The sequence below is a fragment of the Danio rerio genome, chromosome 10, assembly GCF_052040795.2.
Source record: "Danio rerio strain M-AB ecotype USA chromosome 10, GRCz13ab, whole genome shotgun sequence".
NCBI lineage: Eukaryota > Metazoa > Chordata > Actinopteri > Cypriniformes > Danionidae > Danio > Danio rerio.
Genome location: NC_141030.1, coordinates 36,556,569 through 36,575,000, shown reverse-complemented (window position 1 = coordinate 36,575,000; position 18,432 = coordinate 36,556,569). Strand labels below are relative to the sequence as shown.

The window sequence follows — 18,432 nt, the reverse complement described above, 5'->3', positions numbered from 1 at the left end:
CTGATTTAAGCTCAAAATGGGCATATTCTGCATTGTATAATAGATAATCTGATGGGTATTTTAAGCTCAAAATCTACAGACACATTCTGGAGATCTCTAAAGGTCTTTTAAAAAGGGGGAAACAGGAGCCCTTTAAATGTTGGTTTGATTTATAAATGTTTTTGATTGACAGCTGCTGCGGTGCCGTCTCGTAAAGAGCGTGAGCGTCGGCCTCAGGCGGTGCGCCGGTCGGCACCGGACTCTGGTGTGCTGATCAGACTGAAGGCGCAGATGGCAGAAGTGCGCAGTAAGATGTCAGATGTGAAAGGCCAGCTGGAGGCTCGCAGTGGCGCCACTCGGGTCTCCTCTCACGGAGCCTCAATACACGAGCAGGGCCCCTCCATGGACTCAGAGCTGGGGCCCAGCCGAAAACCCAGCGAGCTGCTCTTCAAAGCACCAATCTCTTCACGACACACTCGCAGTGGTAGCTTTATTGATTTTATAGATTCACTTTTCATTTTCTTCATATAATAGCAACGCCTAAACCAAACATTATATTTTACTAACATGGAGATTGAGTGAAATGGTCTCTCTTGCAGTTTGTGCTAAATTAATTTTTAAAGTACAAGTATGCGCTCCTAAAACGGCTTGCCTAATGATTGTTTAATAATTAGAAAATGATGAGTCAAATATTTTTGTGTAAATTTTAACTTTTTATCTTAAGATATTGTTTTATTTTAACGAACTGAACTATTTTGTACTGTATGTAGATTGGGGTTTAATAAGTTTATTATCGGAAAGAAATAATTACTTTTATTAAAGTATTTCATTTTAATGTAATACTCTTCTTTTAACCCTTCCATGTATAAAAAAAAAATACTAATTGATAAAACGGTAAGTTTCCTAAAGAGCCCGTAAAAAAAAAAAATTATATGTTTTTTTAGATTTTTGAGTATGTTAATTTGAAGGATGTCTATAAGCTAGTGTGCCAAAACTGTGATAAAATTTGTGTTTCGCAGATATAAAACTGATATAAACATCCAAAGCTTGTAGTTTTTACCTTCCGCCTAAATGGATCAACGATATTTTTTTACATCACCTCATACATCAATTCTTCACCAATCAGATGCTCTCTAGCGTCTGACATGCCCCGCCTCCTTCAATATGCTTTTCACTTGATTCACTCAACCACTCTCACTGGCACAGCTGTCATAACAGCAAACTATTGGCTGTTTTTCTAAAGGTGAGAAGCTACTCTCTCATCTCTCTTCATTTTTCAGTTAAGATAACATCAAACACCGAATTAAAAAATGCACATTTCAAGGCGCTTCTCTGAACCTTTAAACACTAAATCCGCACTTAAGTTTGACTTTTGAAGTATAACGTGACTCTAAACCCCTAAGCAATAATGCAAAAACTAAATCAACATAGCCATAACACAAAATGCAAAAAAAAAAAAGTAAAATGGACGTTATTAAATAATATTTCACTATCTTACAGTTATTTTGCCGTTTTTATCAAATATATGCAGCCTTGGTAAACACAAGAAACTTGAAAAGCTTAAGCTTGTGTTGCTGTTTGTTTTAGGTGGAAAGAAGTCTGGTTCCCCCAAGCAGGAGAGTGTGGGGGCTCTGGGTGTTCTGTCCCTGCGCAGGACTGTGGATGCTGGAGAGAAGGAGCTCAGAGGAGCCGGACGAGAGTCTCCAACTGAACCTGCTACAACTGGACCCTCCTCTTTGGATGGTGCGTATGCTACACTCTTCCTCTCAGTATTATTTCCCAAGTAAGGGACAACACAACTTGACATTTGTCAACTAGTCGTCCACCAGTTAATCAAGTTTGGAAAAACATGCTCACGTTTGTTGATCGTTAACCCATCAACAAAACTTTACGTTAAGTATCAATTACTCATTTTCAAGTGGTTCAAAACCTTTGAGTTTCTTTTTTTTTTGTTGAGCATAAAACATATTTAGAGAAATATTTGATATTTGTAGGTAGTAGCCATTGAGTTCCATACTAGGAAAAACAAATGCTGTAGAAGTGAATGGATGCAGGTTTCCAACATTATTCAAAATATTTTGTGTGTGTCTGTGCTAAAGAAAGAACCTTAAACAGGTTTGCGACAAGCGAAGGCTAAGTAAATAATTACAGAATTAAAATTTTTGAGTGGACTCATTTGTATTTACTGAATAATGATGCACCACCAACATGTGAGTACTGTCAAGCTGCTCTCACCATAAAACATATTTTATTTGAATGTGAAAGCATTCACAACCATCTTGTAAAACTGTATTCAGCTCACAATATTTGTTTTGGAAAAATAAAACATGACAATATCTTTTTTCCCAATTTCATGCAGCTCTAGTGTCAAGTCAGTCTATCCAGCTTAATTTTTCAAGGCTGATGTGGACCCAAACACGGTTTAAATTTCTGACATAATAAACACTGAGCAACGTACAGTATACTGCAGCACTAGGACCCACAAAGGCCAGAGCAGAAACCTAGTTTTCCAAGGTGGTCTCCCATCCAGGTACTGACCAGGCTCAACCCTGCGTAGCTTCAGTGGGTAACCATTAATGTTGGAATTTAGTGTTGATCAAACATCAAAGATTTCATTCCAAATGAGTCCATGCCAGACTCATCAACTAGTCGTTCAAATAAACACTCAACTTTTGTTGAACAGATTAATTTGGTGAAAAGCAAAGAGACTTTTGAGAAACTAGGCATTTGAGATGACGTTATCTGTGTTTTGCAGGCTCTCTGAAAGCGCGCAGTGTTCAGAGTTCTCCTCCCTCTCTGGGAAGCAGCTCCTCATCCTCTGATAAGGCCTCTGGCTCCAAACACGAGGATCTGCTGTATGGAGCTTCAGACCTGTTCAGCATCTCTGCTCTCAATGGAGCGTCTGCACCCGCCACCAAACAGCACAGAGCTACAGCGATCGGGTAACGTATAAAAACAAGCCATCAGTGGTGGAGCGGATTCAAATTCTGTGTTTTTTTTTATTCACTAGTAAATCCAATAAATGTGCTTGAATGAGAGTTGCAGATGCACTGATTTTCACTTGTTTCATTATACTGTGTCCAAACTACACGTGAAAATGCGACATGCTATAAAAGGTATCTTTTTCCATGTTAAAATGAGTTTTTGTCCTAACTTTCTGTTAGCACCACCAAAGAACAACAGCATATATTATTAAAATCATGATCACCTTAGGTTCTGATTATGTACTTTATTCAGTGTTAAATGCTTCCAATGTGAGCTTAAATACCATTTTACGTGACATTTATTGGCATACTACTCAGAGCAGCTGCTTATGGTTCACCTCAGGTCTTGAAAATAGATAACTTGCCAGTTCAAATTCCCAGTCTCTGGACTTTTCTGCCAGGGTATTCGAGTGTCATCGAGTGTCAGAATGTTGTGGGACTGCTCTACAGGAGTTATTATTATGGATTATAGATAGCAAAATTGAGCTATTTTAGCGGGGTTTTTTTTATCTTTACTTTTTTTAAGAATAACTGTAAAACACAAATGCAGTTATGAATATATTAAAACATATACTTGTTTGTTGTAAAAATTTGTAATAATGACAAAAAATAATAATTTGTGCATCTCCTTCATCCGTGTGCTGCCATGTTGCCGTTGTAGATGGTGTCTTTTGGGAAATACAGCATCTACAATGTAGAGTGTGGTCCTTTTAAAAGCTCAGTTTCGAGGGGTATCTAGCTCTTCCCCTTAGCCCTTGCCTTGAAACTAAACATAATTGAGACATAGGTAAGAATAGAATAAGAATACTTAATGGTAAGGACTAAGGGGTAGAATTGAGATAGGGCCTTAATATGTACTAATTAGATTAAAAAGCCTTTATTATTTCATAAGACAGGGTTCCCAAACTTTTCAGCCCGCGGCCCCCAAAATGATAATGCCAGTGATTCGCGACCCTCAATATCCTCTGAGGTGGTTATAAATACAGAAACCTTGCATACAATGACGCACACACACCAATAGACTCAAGTCTGTTCTTCATTGATTTTTTTTTTTTTATGTATGTCAGTGCTGTAAATGGGCCAGAAAGTTTAACCTGGTGTTATAAAATCAATCTGCTGCATATGACGCTATTGCTGTGTCTTTTATATATTTATATATATATATATATATATATATATATATATATATATATTTATATATATATATATATATATATATATATATATATATTTATATATATATATATATATATATATATATATATATATATATATATATATATATATATATATATATATATAATGTAGCCCAGGGGTCACAATCCAATAGAACTTTAAGCTATTATAGTAATTATATAGTAACTATAAAGACTATTTTTCTCTTCAGTGGGGTATAAATCAAATATGGTAAATTTTTATCGTTTAATAAAAGTACATACATTTTCGGAAATCATCAGGCGACCCCTAGAATGGAGAACATGCAAACTCCACACAGAAATGCCAACCAACCCAGCCGAGGCTCGAACCAGCGACCTTCTTGGTGTGAGGCGATCATGCTACACACTCCGCCACTGTGATGCACCTAATTTTTATATATATTTTTATACATTTTTAGGGGTTTTTAACCTTTAATGTTATAAGACAGTGGACATTATGGGGGCAGAAGGAGGGAAAGTATCTGCATAAGACCTCAAGCCGTAAATCGAACTTGGGTCGCCTCGAACACCGAAGTGTGCAATCGATACACTACCCTCTGGGTTATCGGGGCTAACTGAAATGAGCTGTTTTAACTAGTGTATTAACTACTATTAGCCATGCTAATTATGTCACACTCAATTTCTGATTTGAAGTCAATGCAAATCACGTGGAGAAGAAGATTTTTAAGCGGTGGACTGTGTATGGCATAATATAAGCTCTGCTGCATTTATGTTTTTTGCTCTCAACTTATAAAAGCAATTGCTTCAGCACTCTCATTTCACTTTGACGGCTTACAGTCTTCCTCTTCTTCATACTACTACAATAATAAGTATCGAATACTTCAACTCATCCATGAACATGGTTTCTGCAGTCCCATAGGATGTGATGAAGACCACTACTCCCACAATTCTACATACAGTCACGACATCATCAAATTTCGACTTTGTTTGTTGTGAACATGTGCCCTCTAGTGGTGAAAATGAGATATTGTGCTTTTAATTTAGTTTTGTTTTGCTGTTATTTTGTTTTGTTTTTGCAGTGGATTTTTTGTATTTAAATTCTTCAAAATTTTCATGTTTTTAAATTAAAGAACAAGACAGCAGTATTTTCCCAGTGTTAATTCTATTACATCCCACAGGCCTGGGCTGCTGACGGACAGCTCTCTGACCTGTGACCTAGAGAGCGCCGGCGAGATCCATCAGTCACTTCTGTCACTGGCTGAACCATCTTCCTCTTCCTCATCGCACCCTGATGAAGGTAAGACATGAAGATCTGTTCTCAAAAACTCCAAATAAACAACACGACTCACGATCACACCGCATGGATGAGTCACTGCACGCACTGCGAACGAACACGCTGTCATTTAACTACACATCAAATGAGATGAGTTCTCAGGATATTGCAATTATTCATTCTCCAGAAGGCTCATGAAATAACACTTCCTTATGTGCTGCATGATTGCAAGAGGAAATAAAGCATTCACTACACATCCAAGGTTTTAGATCAGTAAGATTTTTATATGTATTGAAAGAGTATTTCTGAATGATACGTTTTTTATTTTTGTGTTTTTTGTTCATTGATAAGAGGAGGAATACTGAAATTAAATGCTGATGGCTTGTCTGCATCCCATACTAGTGTATATAGGAAATGATACATTTATAAGATGGCTGTAAAGTCTCCGTTTCTAATAGATAGCAGGTAAAATGGTCTACTTTGGTTTTTCGTTCACTTTCTGAGGTTTAACCATGTCATAAAAATACAATCGTAATGACATTGTATTGTAGTAAGGCTAGGACAAATTAAAACGCACTTCAGGCATTTATAAAGAGTATGTTTATGCCGAATGAATAAATAAAAATATACTGTAAGCACGGACAAACCCGTTCTGAAAACAACACACTTTTGTAAATAAATAAATAATGAAACGTACATTGCCGAAAAAGGAATAAATGATGTGATGTGGTATTTTCTTTATTCTGAGAAAATCAGTTGACGAAATTACCGTAATAGTACAACACGTGCTCAACAATGCATTGCTGCCATCTTGAGTAGTGAAACGGGTAGGGGAGGGGTTGGTGGCGGCACCTCAGGGAGACTTGGGATGTCTGTACATAATATACTCCATTATTTCAAATGTTAAACTCACAGACTGCTGACGCATAAAGATACATTGCAGTTGCTGGAGACGATTGACGATGATGTTTACATGGGGAGAAAACGGATACATATGTTTGACAAAACGCAATTCTCGTTGTTTAAATTTTTGTTTACGTCCTTACTACATCATAGCCTACAGTGAACGCTGGAATCTATGCATGGAAGATATCAATTTTAACATAAATTACTTACAGGTTGTGGCTCATAATTCACAGCTTCTTTTATCGTAGACTGAATCCAGCACTCAACTGCGGCCAATTGTGGAAGCTGTCCTTTGTAAAATGCTTTGCACAGAAAGCTTTAACTTTTTATAATCTTTTGGAACATAATTAAAATTAAACTGTAAGCGTTTCTCTCTTTGAGTCACGTCCCTTGGCCAAATAGTGAAACAGAACAAGATCCATGGAAATAGCAGTGTTTGGACTGCATTTTCCTTTCTCTACTAACGAGTCTGTGGCCACCCCGCTTTGCTTCGCGCGGTGTGTGCGCAGTGAATGTGCATAACCTGGAACACTTGTGATCTTTTTAGCCCGGATGTATTTTTTTTGTAGTCCCCAAATTCGTTCGCTCCCTTTGCATTGTAATTTGAGTGTCTCACATTCAGAGATGCTGTTCATGTCCACACAGCAACATTACACATCAACTAAAGCTTAAAATATGATATCGTAGTGGACCACCTCTTTAAAACTGTAATATAGTGAAATATTTTTACATTTTATTATTATTATTTTATTTTATTTTTTTTAAATATCATTCATACTAGGGGTGTACAATATAACGTTATAGCATTGATATCGCAGTGTGTGCATTCACAATAGTCTCAACGCAAAGATATTCAATGTTGAGTTGGCTTTGCAGTGTAATTATCATTTACATATACAAAACCATAATGCATGCACTGCTTATTTCACTTTTATCTTTACTTGTAGTTTGTTTATTTCATGTTATGCATGATTTACTCCACTACAGAATCATCCCAGTCAATCAAAGTTAATGCATTCGGTACCCCTTGGAAGACCAATTCTCTCTTTTAACTGGTTGTTCATTAACATGCATGTTATTGAGATATCGGCTGCTTATTAGTACTTTTAAAGCATGTTCTGTATGATCTTATTCTACATCCTACCTAATCTACCTTAATAAGGAGCAAATTTAATAATAAGGAGCGAGTTTATTGAAGCAAAAGTCAAAATGGTTTGCTAAGAGCGATAACGGAACCTTAAAATAAAGTGTGACCAAAGATTCTTTCCAAGTATAACAAAGTATATCGCAATATCTATTGCAGAAAAACAAAATATCGCGATGTCAGATTTTTCCAATATCGTGCAGCCCTAATTCATATATTCATTCATTTTTCTTCAGCTTAGTCCCTTTATTCATCAGGGGTCACCACAGCAGAATAAACCACCAACTTATCCAGCATATGTTTTACAGAGCGGATGTCCTTCCAGCTGCAACCCAACACTGGGAAACACCCATACACTCATTCTCCCCGTGCTCACGTGGGTTTCCTTCCACCTTCCAAAAACATACAACTTAAGTTAATTGACTTATCCAAATCGGCACCATAGACATGCTCCTATTAAGTAGTTATGTCTTAAGAGCAATCACTATCTGTTCATTAGCTTCTACAGAAGGGTAGTTCTCAATCTACCTGAGCTCAAACTTCCCTTTTCGGGTGGGAGCCCTGGGCTCGAGGATCTTATGAGCTCAGGGCTCTCTCCCAGGACAGCATGCCAAACAAGCTTTATAATCAATCATCAGCTAAGGTGTGAACTCTTGAAATGCAGCCTTGGAGAGCAGAATATGCTTATTTTAAAAACATTACAAATCGGACTGATCTGGTAGTGTAAGTAATGCAGAAAAGCCAGTTTCAGCAGTATAATTTTTTTTTTTGTCTCTTTAGGTGTGCTTAGTCAGAAGCCTCATCATGTGTTGCCCAGCATGAGCAGTGACAGTGAGCTGGACTGCGACACAGAGAATGAGAACGAGGATGAAGTGGTGCCTCTGGAGGCTGGAGACACCAGTGCGTTTGACACCAGAACTCTGCCCTGCACAGGTTTGCATCACTGCTAACAAGAGTTGACTCCATTTGATTCTTGAGATATTAAACATTTAGGTTTAGGGTCACCACAAAACATAAGTTAAGATGCGTCCACTTCCTGAAATCTGAAAAAGTAGGGTGGTGGGTTTCAAAAGTAAACAGGGTGGTGGGGAAGTAAACAAAATAAAAATGCTAACAAAGTGAAGGAAGAATAATGAATGGATGAAGACTAAGCAGAAACAAGAAACGCACTGATAACCCAGCCATTCCATGATCACAAGGCATTCGACGTGAACCTTTTTTTTTCCTGCTCGCACGTACTTGGGCCATATCCAGTCGGCCAAATGGGAAAAAAAAACGTTAACCAACGCTAATTTACTTTGTTTGTTGTGAATACGCACCCTCTAGTGGCAAAAGCATGCCTTTAATCATTCATTCATTCATTTTTCCTTCAGCTTAGTCCCTTTATTAATCTGGGGTCGCCACAGTGGAATGAACCGCCAACTTATCTAGCACGTTTTACACAGTGGGTGCCATTCCAACTGCAACCCTTTACTGGGAAACATCCATACACACTCATTCACACACATACAGTACAGACAATTTAGTTTTATTTAATTTACCTATAGCGCATATCTTTGGACTGTGGGGGAAACTGGAGCAACCGAAGGAAACCCACACTAACACGAGGAGAGCATGCAAACTCCACACAGAAATGCCAACTCACCCAACCTAGACTCAAACCAGCAACTTTCTTGCTGTGAGGCCACAGTGCTACCCACTGAGCCCCCATGTCGCCCGTCTTTAATCGTGAATATTTAACTTTAAAAAAAAAATGTATTTAAACATTTGTATTTAAAAATATGAAGCGCAGAAAGTCAGTCTTCAACTAAAGTGAAGTATCATAAACTAATATCGAGAGGAGCATGTGATATGATTGAGCATGATTGGCTGCTCATCTGTAATCAATAATCCAGTCAGAGTGGTCCAAGCTTACTGTAAATGGATCGTTTTCTCTACTGCTCTATCTTCGTTTTGGAAGAATCCCCCCTTCCACCCCATCTCCTTCTTTCCTCCCTTTTCTAAGGGGGTGCTCTCGAGACCTACCTGATCTCGGATCCCCTTATTAATGTGCTTATTAACCGAGCGGGAGCCTTGGGCTCAAGTATCTCCAAGCTCAGGGTTCTCTCCCGGGACAGCATGCCAAACCTGCTATAAACGCCAAGCATTTCTATGTGGGAACTCTTGAAATGATGTTTTGTGCGAGTTCTGCTGAAGTATGTGTGTGTGTGTCATTCTCAGGTGAGCAGCTGATCCCTGATGATCTGAGTTTCACGGCTGAGGAAAGTACAGAAAGATGATCTCTTAAACGGTGTGACGTGACGCCTCCTGAGTTGAATGTCCTCTTTACTTTTATGTCTGTGCACTTATTTATGTTCCTATAGAGCGGAATTCTATGTTTCTGTGTGCTACTATGTATGCTATTTCAGAAAAACGCCACTTTCAGGATGAGCGAGAGAGCATTTCCTTTATTCGCTATGGATTATAAAAGCGTAACATTCCGTTATGAACACAAAGGTGTATAGTTTATGTGCTTAACTTGATGATAATCATTTTTAGAGTTATATATACTACATTATTTTGTTCGGTGCTGCTTATTATAGTAAGTTTATAGGGAGATGACAAACAAACTTAAGCTGTTTGTTTGTCCGTTTTAAGTTAATAAGTCTATTTCTACCACGAAATAAAAAAAAATGTGACTCTCAAAAGTCAGATATTTTTTTCTCACAATTCTCAAAAATGTGTTTTTTCTTCTTCTCAAAATTACAAGATTAAAATCCTAAATCTGACTTTTGTGTCAATTAAAATACATTTTCACTTTCTCTTAACTTTTATAATTGCGGTATGTTAACTCTATAGATGTTAACTCCTATTTTGTTTATATTTTGCGCATATCTGATTTAAACGGTCACAATTGTTATCTCCTGGCAGAAAGAGTTTTTATTTGTTATTTTTCAGTTAAAGAATGTTAATACAGGTGCTGCTCTGTTACCATTTCACCTAACTTTATTCTCCGTGCAGATTATTTATAGATATTAGTACATTTTTTTTCTTATTTTACTTCGACCATATGGACACTAATCTGTCCAATCCACCAATCAACTAAACAAGTTTACACTGACTAAATGTCTGCAAAAAGGGAACGTTGAGCCGATAAAAGTTCAAATAACATTCTCTCTCTCTCGCAGTGATGTGATTGTTCTTATAAAGTACAAATATGACTTATTTCGCATTGCACAGCTCACTTATGAATTTAGTACATTCCCATTATTATTGTTTTAGTCATTATTTTAACCAATGTTAACTCCCTACTAGATAATAAAAGGTAGTTACAAACTTTAATAACCAAAGTCTCAGGTGGGTCCAAGTGTGGATGTCGCAGCGTTTATGTTGCGAACAAACATCATAGCATTATCAACAGCTGGAGCTTGCTGCATGCACCGCTTTCCGCTCAGTACAGTCTGCTAAATATGTGACATTTTGGTTGTAAAGTGTACAGGAAGTAATGCTTTTGCTGTTTAATCGCTGGGTTAAGATTTAACAACAGGTCAGTTTCTTTCCCCTCAAGCATGTTTATGGTCTCTGCAAAGCCTAAAGCAGTGTTAACGGTGTTCCTGTAGCCATTCAATGTTAATCTAATGCTGTTCTTTGTGCTGTAACAATAATAAGAGTATTAATTGTATGTTCATTTGAGGAACAAAAAGGCAGTCTGTTTGCTGTGCACACTTCCTGTTTACTTTTCTTTCTTTCCTTCTTTCTTTCTTTCTTTCTAGCATGTTTATAAAAAATTTTATTTGGGCCCAAAACAAACTGGAGTAAATGGTATGTACTGTATATTTATCTAAATTAAAATCTTAACAAATAAATGATGTGATGTTTTTTTTTTTTTCTTGGGTGACATTCTTTGCCTTGTCATATGTAAATAGAACAAATAATAATAATTTAATGTAATAAAATTTATTAAATATATTAGTAGCAGTTGTTTTAATTTTTTTTATTTAATTTTTTGATTTTTTGAAGATGTTAGGTTAAAATGGCAAGTATTATAACAATTGTGTTAAGTTTCCTTCATCTTAGTCCCTGTAAACGGATTAATCTTTATTAGTTTATTTATTTTTTTGTGGTGATTTATTTATTTTTATTTTTTTGTGTTATTAAGCAAATTACATTAAAAATGAAAGCAGGCTCAAACACTTAAAATAGTTTATATGAGTAGATTTTGAGGCTTACATCTGCGTTTACTTGTTTAATTCAATTCAGTTATGACATGGGACAATTTTAAAGTGTCCTCATACACTCAACAAAAGATTTTTGCTGCTCGTTCAAACTACTTATTTAAAGGGGACCTATTTTACCCCTTTTACAGGATGTAAGATACCACTTTGGTGTCTCCAGAATCTCTCTGTAAAGTTTCAGCTCAAAATACCCATCAGATCATTTATTATAGCCTCCGAAATCTGCCCATTTTGATGATTAAGTACAGTGTAGCTGCTTTTGTAGGGTGTGGCTTCAAATGCAAATGAGTTGCTTCTCTCCGCCCACTGGTCCCATGTGTGTGTCTGTTTTTCCAGCATTACGTCCAAGCGGCAACCTCCTGCTCTCCCTCAAAAAGCAAATAAGTAACTGAAACTACAATTGATCGAAATTCTGCTAGTCCTGTCTCTATAATAGAGCAAATTTCTATCGAGCCCACCGTTAAAATGTTCCGCTTCACAACTGGAAAAAAAAAAAGTTTACAACCTGAAACAAAAAATATTTTTTTTTACATATAGCTAATATTATCCTTCATGACAACTGTGAGGGGGTGATTTATTTTTTATAACTCATCCGATTCGGTTATATTAAGTCGATAATTAAGTCGTGATTAAGTCGTGATTGCGGCTGATTAGCTGCTAAGCTCGGCATATACAAGTATGAAGTATTAAGCGTTTCTCTTAAAGAAAAGCTTGTCTAAGCAAAATGCTAGAAGGCGCCATTAGCTCCGCTCACACTCCTCCTCTTTGCCCTTGTTTGGTATCCCCCGGTTGTTGCGATGACGCTCGAACAAAATGGCGACAGTTGGCCACACCTTGTTTTGCATTCTTCAGAAACCTATGGGTGACATCACGATTACTACGTCCATATCTTTTACAGTCTATGGTTACGTTAGATAAACAGCAGTCAGTGATGGAGAGAAACATGGATGAAGCTGAAATACAGCTCATTAGTCAAAAAGACCTAATTTATTTTATGTATTTGTGGTGGTCTATTCAAGCCTATTTAAGTCACACACAAATGATGTTTGCAGTACACACATTAGTTTTTCCTGACACTATGCGGCCTGGGTGATTATAGCGGTATAGTGATTTTACTGTCTTTATTACAAACAAGCTGTTTTAAACTTTTTTAAAAAATCACAGAGAGTTGTAACAAATATTTTAATACCAGTGTATTTGCAAAAATACGTCCACATGTCATTATTGAAACATTGTGCCTGTCAATCTATTGGTGGGCAGGGAAAATCGCACTGCTACATCACGTTGCGGCGGACCTCAAAATCACTGGCATTCGGGTCCTATTTCAAAAGTCAGGAAATTAGTAAAAAATAAAATAAAAATAAAAAGAGAAACTTGTGTTTCTATCACTCCTGTATGACAGTGGACGCATTATACTTGCACATAGTTCTGTCCAAACAGCTTGCAAGCACTGATTTTTATCAAAGGTGGTCTTTTAAAATAAGTTGCGTCAACACAACTCTTGACTTTTTTTTGTAGGTGGACAACTTAATTGTTTTATGTTCATATGAGTTAAATTTGTAAAAAAAATTAAGTTAACTTAAACGATTTGTGTTGGGAAAACATGAAGGCATTGTGTGCAACCCAGCATTTCGTTAGTGTATTTCGCTTTAAAATCATACTTAATGAGGTCTTTTACATTTGAAATGTGCCACAGATTTCCTGTGAGGGTTGGGTTTAGGGCAAGGGTAAGCCCATATAATAATCTTTTACAGTTTAAAATACATTGCACCTATGAAGATGCCCTCATAAACCACATATAGAGTTGAAGTTAAAATTATTAGTCCTCCTGTGACTTTTTTTCTTATTATTTTTCTCAAATATTTCCCAAATGATGTTTAACAGAGCAATGAATTCTTCACTGTATTTTCTATAATATTTTTTTCTTCAGGTGAAGGTCCTCTTTGTTTTATTTCAGCAAGAATAAAAGCAGTTTAAACATTTTAAAGCCATTTTTAAGGTCAATATTATTAGCTCTCTTAAGCAACTTCTTTCCTTTAAACAGAAATTGGGGCGAAATATTCAGGAGGGTGTGTGTGTGTGTGTGCGCGTGCGTGCGTGCGTGCCTGCTGTCTGGTCTAGTCTGTGCGCCACACAGTGCCAGATCTGTGCTGTGTGTGAATAAGCTCAGCAGTGTTTATGTGGATGAGTGAGTGTTGGCTCTGTTTCTGTCCTCCTGCCAACACTCACAGCCTCCCGTGTTCACTTCAGTCTCGATCCCGGATCCATTACAGCATGTCTTCATAACAATATCAGAGGCCTATACCTAGTCCAGGCCTATAAACCCATTACATTCCCTTCAATTCATCCGTTGAACGTGTGCGCGCAGATGACCGATCTTCAGGCAGTTTCATGGGATTTATGTAACATGGCGGACTGTTTGTTTGTTTGGTAAGTGTTAAACTCTAAATACACAGTTTTAATTTACTGCAAGTCCAGAGAGAGGAACACAAAAATCCTGTTTTCGGAGAAATCCAAATCTGGACCAGTCAACCATAAAAAAAGTTAACGTTTTTAACTCGAGTAGCTAAGCATCCTTCACAGACTTAGCTTTCAGGAAGATATAATTACCTAGATATTCATGAAGACAACTTAAGTATACTTTAGGTCCACTTTTCAGGTACTTCTTAGAACTACTTAAAATTACACTTGAGGATAATTGGCTTAGTCTGTATTTAGCCTGCAGCCTACTAGAACTCAATGTTTTGATGGAGATAGCTTAACTAAAAGTGCCTTGCTTGTGTTTACCTGACTGATAGCGTATTAAATGGATAATGCTCCCCCCAAAAATGTATATGCAGGAAAATATGTATTTTTTTTTTTAAATGTAATGTAATGCAAGTCGATGTCTATAAGCACTTTGAGAGAGAAAAAAAACATGCAGGCAGAACAAAATTAGTAACTTTAATGGAGGGCTTGTAATGTAAAACTCAAGGGTGTACATCTAAGGAGACTAATCAAAAATACTTGAGGATGAGGAAGCATAAGAGTGGCCATATAAAAGTCACCTCTGTTTAGTGATCAAGACTGACGAGAGTGTGACCGTGAGAAATGTCATCGGCCGAAGTGATTCTTCTGAGTTACACGAGCATCGGAATCAGCAAATAGTTACGAGTAAAAACAAAAGGTTCAATTGTTCATCTAAATTATATATTGATATAATCTTCTTAATGTTTTATGATTAGAGTCAGATAAAATGAAAGATAAACACATTAGTATTCTAAACCACTTCATATGACGATTGGAGTCAGATATGAGTTAAAGGTCAACTGAACAACATCATGCGCTGGAAAGGCCGAACATGCAGTGAAGCTTCATTCACCAGTGGACACCTTCATTGGGCCAACTGGGTGGACCTTACACAGCATTCACCTGGATGATGCGACGGCAGCCATATTGCGCCAGACCGCACACCACACACCAGCGGAGACAGAGTGATGAAGCCAAGTAAGATATGGGATGGTTAGGAGGCCATGATGCCGGGGTAAACCCCTACTCTTTTACAAAGGAACTCTTAGGATTTTTAATGACCACAAAGAGTCAGGACCAGGTCATTAAATATTATAGAATTCCCCTCAATATATTGGGGCGTTAGGACCCACACAGACCGCAGATTGAGCACCCCCTCACTAACACCACTTCCGGCAGCAACCTAGCTTTCCCATGTGGTCTGCATCCAGGTACTGACCATACTACTTAGCCTCAGTGGGCAACCACGTGAGAGTAGCAGAGAGCTATAGCTGTCGGCAAGACATGCGTTAACCCTCAGGCGGGTATATAACTTGCCATAGATGATATCTATGTTTTACTTATTTTTTAATTTATTTATTTATTTATTTATTTTGTGTTTTCCTTTCACTCTTGGATTTATTTTAGCTTGAATATTTTTTGTATATTACATTTGTATCTTTGTATATTATTGTGTTGAGCCTTCCATATGTGACACACAAGTTGTAAAGTTGAATCCCTTTTTGTTGTATTTGGATTTTGTATTTTCAATAAAAAAATTAAAATATATATATAAAAAAAACCCTCAGGCGGCATATGGGTTATGTCAGATTTAAATGCTTTTGGCCTACTGTGACTGTGTCCACCTGAAAGAAGGAATACACCTAGGATGGATTGAGGATGAGTCAGTTATGGGGTCGGCTATATTTAATTTTGGGTAAACTATACCTTTAAAGAAATCTTACAAGTACACTTCAAATAAAACATTCCAAACACTTGCTGACAGTATACAGTTACAAAGCGTGATTTTATAAATTACAACAAGTAAACAATAAGTATAAGTTCGCATGTAGTTTCAGTACAAATAATAAAAAAAGACTACTACTTTTGTACCTAAAGTTTGCAGTTACAGTTAAAGTTAAAAGTAAACAAGTTTATCGGCAAGTATTCAATTAATACATTTATACGTATGCAAGTTCGTTGAATTAAAATATTGCATTAATGATACTTAAAATTATACATGGACTACTGAAAATTAAGCTTGAATTAATTATTATTATTTGTAATGAAAAGTTGTTCAATTTTCTAATGTGCCTTCAGTATTTAACACCATGAGGAAAAAAGGTTAATATTTTTTGAATTTCTGTGATGTTTTGTTTATATTGATACGGGTTTTGAATTTAAATATTCAAACAAAACCAGACCATTAGCGGCTCTCATAACGGCCAAATACACTGAGATGGCCAATCAAATTAAAGTAGGCGGGGCTTATTTTCACCGACAGACGCCAAAATGAACTCCAGCGTGAAGCTTCGTTTTTAAACGAGATTAAAGTGAGTAACGTTAGTCGGTGAATAAATATATGATGTGACAACTGTTTTACGCTAGAAATACCAAACGACCAACCAGTAATACTGATAAACATTTTTGCCAATTTTTAATCGAAAATATTGAATTATTTACGTGTTTTTTTCATGTGTGTGACACTGGGATATATTTTCTGATAAATATATGATAACATATATATTACCGTCTTAACGCTGCTGTTTTAACCGAACATATCCATGATTTTGTTTTAAATTAGTTATAGTCTGTTTGACCTTCCTGCTTGCTTTTCAATGGCAGCATGAGACAGGAAAATACAGTGCATAACATATTGTGTTTTGTGTAACAATTACGTAAACTGCATATTTGAAAAGGAAAAGCTCTCTAAAGTACACCATGGACTGGTTAGGAAGTGCTTCACTGTATACATTAATAACTTAACAACGTTTAAAATTTAATACGAACCACAACAGAGCAGGAGATGCTTTTTGTGCCATTCTTCAAACAACTGTACTGATGAACACTGAATTACAAGCAGAACTGGAACTATAGGGTGTTCTGTATTTCATCACAGGGGTAGATAATCTTAAAATGAACCATTTTCTCACTGTCTTGATCATTCCACAGAGTTCTGACCCTCCGCACCAAAACCATTCACAATGTTCAGTTTATATGTTTTGAGGAGACTGTATCACTTTTTAGGATCAACAGATTTATTTATACTTTTATTCACATGCAAATGTTTAAATTATTCAGGTTATTCCAGCAAGGTTAATCATTATATATATTAATTCATTCATTCATTCATTTTCTTTTCGGCTGAGTTCCTTTATTAATCTGGCGGTGCCACAGTGGAATGAACCGCCAACTTATCCAGCAGATATTTTTACGCAGCGGATGCCCTTCCAGCCGCAACCCATCACTGGGAAACATCCTTTTACACTCATTCACTCACATACACTACGGACAATTTAGCTTATCCAATTCACCTGTATGGCATGTCTTTGAACTGAGGGGGAAACTGGAGCCCCCGGAAGAAACCCACGCAAACACGGGGAGAATATGCAAACTCCACACAGAAATGCCAACCAGGCCCGGATTGGCGAACCGGGAGAATTCCCGGTGGGCCGGTCCATTTTTTGGCCGCGAGGGCCTGTGTTTCTAGCTGCTTGCACTCTCAGCAGTCGTGCATTTTTTCCCATTTATTTGACCATAGCCTCACTCTTTTTATTCATTATTTTGCCGCAACTCCTCTCTTCTTATTTATTGTTTCGCAGCCCCATGAGCAAAATGCAGCCTGCAGGATAATGATGATGTAACTATTATTCCGACCACAGAGATTTAACAGTGCCATTGTGGTCAGCACGTTGCGTTACGATGCCATCAATCCATATTCGATCCTCACCTGAGGCTTTTTTTTTTTTTCATTTTTATTGTTAAGACATATAAAACTGCAAGGTTGTTGAACATTTGACGTTCTAAAGCAGTTTTTTTTCTTGAAAAAGACGTGATAGTGTCATTAGAAACTGTATTGGAAATGACCTTATTTTAATATAGTCAGTCGTGAACTGAGGTGGGCCGGTCTAAGGCTTGAAACTCCAGGGCTGAAAAGGAGTCCCACTCCGGCCCTGATGCCAACTGACCCAGCCAAGGCTCTAACTAGCGACCCAGTTTCCCAGTGATGGGTGGCAGCTGGAAGGGCATCCACTGTGTAAAACGTATGCTTGAAAAGTTGGTAGTTCATTCCGCTGTGGCAACCCCAGATTAATAAAGCGACTAAGCCGAAAAGAAAACGAATGAATGACACACAACCCAAAAAATCAAAACCCTTTCATCAAAGTTGTTCAAAAACTATTTAACACCTTGTCTTAGGACACTTGTGAAGAACTGAGATATAGATAAGAGATAGTGAGGAAAGTTTGAGTTAACACATTTCAGTCCCTTTTATTCATCAGGAGTCGCC

At 37.1% G+C, this 18,432-nt stretch overlaps 1 protein-coding gene and 1 long non-coding RNA gene across 3 annotated transcripts in view; both read left to right on the top strand.

The window, feature by feature from the left end:
- trim37 (tripartite motif containing 37) overlaps positions 1–11,288 on the top strand; it is a 42,872-nt gene extending 31,584 nt beyond the window's left edge. Inside the window, exons 20-25 of the mRNA XM_087271015.1 lie at positions 173–463; positions 1,567–1,722; positions 2,735–2,921; positions 5,299–5,417; positions 8,224–8,376; positions 9,664–11,288. Of these exons, the coding sequence (XP_087127141.1) occupies positions 173–463; positions 1,567–1,722; positions 2,735–2,921; positions 5,299–5,417; positions 8,224–8,376; positions 9,664–9,722 (965 nt within the window). The 3' untranslated portion in view covers positions 9,723–11,288. The remainder of the gene's footprint in view (positions 1–172; positions 464–1,566; positions 1,723–2,734; positions 2,922–5,298; positions 5,418–8,223; positions 8,377–9,663) is intronic.
- Positions 11,289–16,380: 5,092 nt separating this feature from the next.
- The window catches only part of LOC141376421 (uncharacterized), a 77,743-nt gene continuing 75,691 nt past the window's right edge, over positions 16,381–18,432 (top strand). The window contains exon 1 of one of the 2 annotated variants that reach the window (XR_015501315.1): positions 16,381–16,490. This is a non-coding gene — a long non-coding RNA (uncharacterized LOC141376421). The remainder of the gene's footprint in view (positions 16,491–18,432) is intronic. The other variant, XR_015501316.1, reaches the window with a different exon arrangement.